Raw genomic sequence first — 3,714 nt, 5'->3', positions numbered from 1 at the left:
CATCTCTGGTGTCCCCGTCAAACTCGACTTTAAATCTTAATTTTTGAAGTAGCCGTGGTCGTGCACCTTGGAATATTTCGGCATCCTGTGGGTTTGCAAACTTGCCCCAATGTCGGATGGTAAAGTTTGCAGACAGTCGAGAAGAGACGATCTTTCCGGCAGACTCGTGGAGAGATTTGCTGATGTATAATATTTGAAGGCTTTCTGCAGCAACCACTCGTTCATCCCAGTCTCTCATCTCCTCTGGCAGGTATGAGGATTTCGTAGGAATACAAAAACCGAATATATTGAGCCACATCTCGGTTGGTAGTTCGGGAAGGTCCAGGGGGTGGTTTGGACAATGAGAGCTGTTTTCGAGAGCGACCCTCTTGTAGCAGCGCCTTCTGCTCTTGGTGCGACCTAAACATTGGACGGTTCGCTTGAAGACTTTTTTCTGGCGTCCTTTGTCCTTCGCTTTGTGAGGCTTAGGAAGGAAGGGCGGTCGCTCGCGGAGATTGTAAACATAAGGTCTTGTAACCATTTCACCGGTAATCTGCCAAAACGTTTTGTGGTAGCGCTGGATTTAAGCAGTAGAAAACACGAAGTCGATGCAAAGCCTGTTAAATAGTGAGCATCATGCGCAGATAGCAGGGTCACAAGAGGGGGCATTTAGTTGATCTAAGTACTTATCAATAGCTGCGTTTGCACGGTGAGGAGCCCAGGATGTTGCCCTACAGCGGATAGACTAGGCAACCAGCCGTCCTTAATGTTTTGCCCGGCTTTAGGTTTATGATCAACGTTTAACTAAAGACTAAAGATGATATTCCGCTCGTATTGTCGAAAGTCCCCGTGCGAGTGACTTTTTGCTTGAGGAGGCAAAAGATCACCATAAAATTTGAGCATAGACACAAGATCAAAGAGGGAGGAGGGAGGTAATTAGGCCCATACCCGATTAAGTTTGTTATAGGAACGACAGCGGCAAGGTCATGTGGTCAAGCATCTTACACAACGATGCGCCCATGTTTCCGTCCCGTTCTTCGAATCAACGCCTTACAGTAACAATACTATAGCGGCAAGATATTGTAAACTTCGACGAGGATCTTGCCGCTATTGTAACAAATTCTTCCAACACTAAGTTATGTCGTCACCGCGTACTGTATCGAACCCCAAAGTATTACAAACATCTCTCCTAAGTCGCACGTTTTACCCGCCACCGTTCAAACTACAGTGTTACATGTGCCGACCAAATTCAAGAGCGCACCCTTTGCGGACCAACAATATGGCCGAATCTTTAACAACTTCCAGCGCGATTTCAAAATGGACCAGGAAGTGCGCGATTCCTGGAGGCCCCAACATCCCAACAACAAACGACCGATGTCTCCCAATTGTGTTTACTTCAATAGTGAACACTTTGTGGCCGAAAGTGTTCATCATGATTTCGAATTTTCTGCTAGACAAATCTGGTGCTCAAAACTCGGTGCACACATTTCTCAATCGCTCCTGCTAGAGAATCTCGTTGAGGTTTTTAGTTCTAGCGGCCTCTCGACTGATGAAACCGATAACTACAAGCAGACTTGGCAATATCAGTTGTCTCATCGCACAACATCTGCGGTTGTCACATTCCATGATTTTAAGGGCCTACCTCGGTTTAGCTTCCAAGGCCGGAGACAAGATCTCGAGCCTGGCATCGCACTTCTTAATTATCTACAGTATTGAAGAGGAGAGTTTCTATCCCAGAAAATGAAGTGGAGTACCGGCAACAGCTTTCCGAAGGCTTCATGATGGGGTTAGCGTCGACCACAAAATTGTGCTGGAATTCCGCAATTGGTAATGTCGACATGGCAACGCAACAACCCCAAGCAGGGAACAACTTTAACACGCAAATCTCTCCGCACCTTCTCTTTTATCGTCTACTTTTGGTTTTTGGCCCGTTGTTCTCACGCTCTACGGGTGTGATATGGGATTATGACCCTACAACATGAAACTGGGTGCCGGCTCAACCTCCGTAATGTCTGTGGTTTATTAGAAATTACGTACAGTGGCGATGGTACATGCGAAGTCCTGGCAAAAGGAATTAATAATGTATATCATCTCCGACTCACTCACTACACCTTACGATGGGCTTGTTGCTGGAAGGGTTGCGCAGTTGGAATGGGATCAAAATGTCTTGGCACTCCCCAAAATGCTACCCTACCTAACTATCAGCCATTCTATAAGCCCACCAATTGGCGGTGGAGACAACTGCACCAGGGACGGCAGTGTCCCCCGTACCATGGCTGGATATTAGGTTCAAATCGGCCGTTACTCGTTGGCAGCCAGAAAAGGGGCCAAAGAGTGGACCAGACCGGCCTTGGAAGACCGGCAGACACCTCCTTCAGGTCGATGCTGCCCTGCCAGGCAGGTACGTCCGTAGGCTCTACGATGCCCTCACCCGCCGGGAAGCCCAAGTCCTGGCTCAGCTGCGGACAGGACACTCGAAACTGGGAGACTTTCTAGCGAAACTAGGTGTCGAAGAAAGCTCAGGGTGTAAATGTGGCGAAAAGGTGGAGGCTGTGCTACTTCCTTTACTGCCCTCGCTTCCAAGATCTGCGAGCGGAAATGATAGAAGAATCGCAAGGCCGGTGTGGAGACTTGTCATATATGCTTCGAGGAAGATCGCAGAATCGCCGTCCTGGCGGCTCATGGGTCGATGGACCAATAGCAAAATGGACACCCAACTTGAAGATCGTCCGGGCCGTGATCAGATATGCATTGGCAACAAGGGAGACTAAGTACAGCGCAGCGGAGCACAGATAAAGCAGGTGGCGGGTTAAGATAAGAGGCTATGGAAGAGCCAACAGGCCAAGGTAGGTCAAGGTTGGTGCAGTGCTTGGTGTGGGCTGTTGGATGAGTGTATGAATCGGAAATGTAGAGGACTTAGCTACAGTAATAGTGGGGCTACATAGACATCTGTTCTGCACAGCCAATGGAATAAACTACAACTACAACTATGAACCCGAAGCCGCTCAAGCAAGTCTGTACCGATATTGGCAGGATAGAAATATGTTACAGTGCATACACTACAGACTCTCTATTTTAGTCCGACACAGCTACGCCGAGGCTGCAATGCAGACATTCCCCGTCTACCACTCCGTTGAGAAGCTCAAGAAGCGCCTTCTCCCTGGCACGTTCCTCCATACCTTGGTGTTCCCATATGGAGAGCAGTGTCTGCAAACAACTTTTGCTCTTTAGGTGGCTGTTCCCGAGACTTCTCGAAGTCCCCACGACTACAAACCAAGCCTTGAGTGTTCTCCGCTTCCTCATACTTTCCCTGGTCGCTCAGCACTACCGCGAGGTTGTTCATACTCTCCAGCGTGGATGGAGGCTCCGTTCCCAGCACCGTCTTCCTCACATTCACCACTTTGCAGATACATTTGCTCTGCTTCCTCATACTTTCCCTGGTTGCTCAGTACCACCGCGAGGTTATTGATGCTCTCCAGCGTGGATGGGTGCTCCGTGCCCAGCGCCGCCTTCTCCGCTTTCACCACTTGTCGATATTTCTGCTCTGCTTCCTCATAGCTTCCCTGGTCGCTCAGTACCACCGCGAGGTTGTTCATGCTCACCAGCGTGGATGGATGCTCCGTGCCCAGTACTACCTCCTTCACATCCACCACTTGTCGATGCATCTGTTCTGCTTCCTCATACTTTCCCTGGTTGCTCAGCACTACCGCGAGGTTGTTCATACTCTCCAGTGTG

At 49.2% G+C, this 3,714-nt stretch overlaps 1 protein-coding gene across 1 annotated transcript; it reads right to left on the bottom strand.

The window, feature by feature from the left end:
• Positions 1–3,278: 3,278 nt before the first annotated feature.
• A1O9_13165 (uncharacterized protein) lies at positions 3,279–3,701 on the bottom strand (the record flags this gene model as incomplete). Its single annotated transcript, XM_013397919.1, has 1 exon — positions 3,279–3,701. The coding sequence occupies one exon, from the start codon at positions 3,699–3,701 to the stop codon at positions 3,279–3,281; it is 423 nt and encodes a 140-aa protein (XP_013253373.1).
• Between the last annotated feature and the right edge of the window lie 13 nt (positions 3,702–3,714).

This window comes from Exophiala aquamarina (genome assembly GCF_000709125.1).
Source record: "Exophiala aquamarina CBS 119918 chromosome Unknown aczIA-supercont1.108, whole genome shotgun sequence".
NCBI classification, from domain to species: domain Eukaryota; kingdom Fungi; phylum Ascomycota; class Eurotiomycetes; order Chaetothyriales; family Herpotrichiellaceae; genus Exophiala; species Exophiala aquamarina.
Note: the sequence above shows the minus strand (reverse complement) of the source record. Positions and strands in the feature narration are given on the sequence as shown.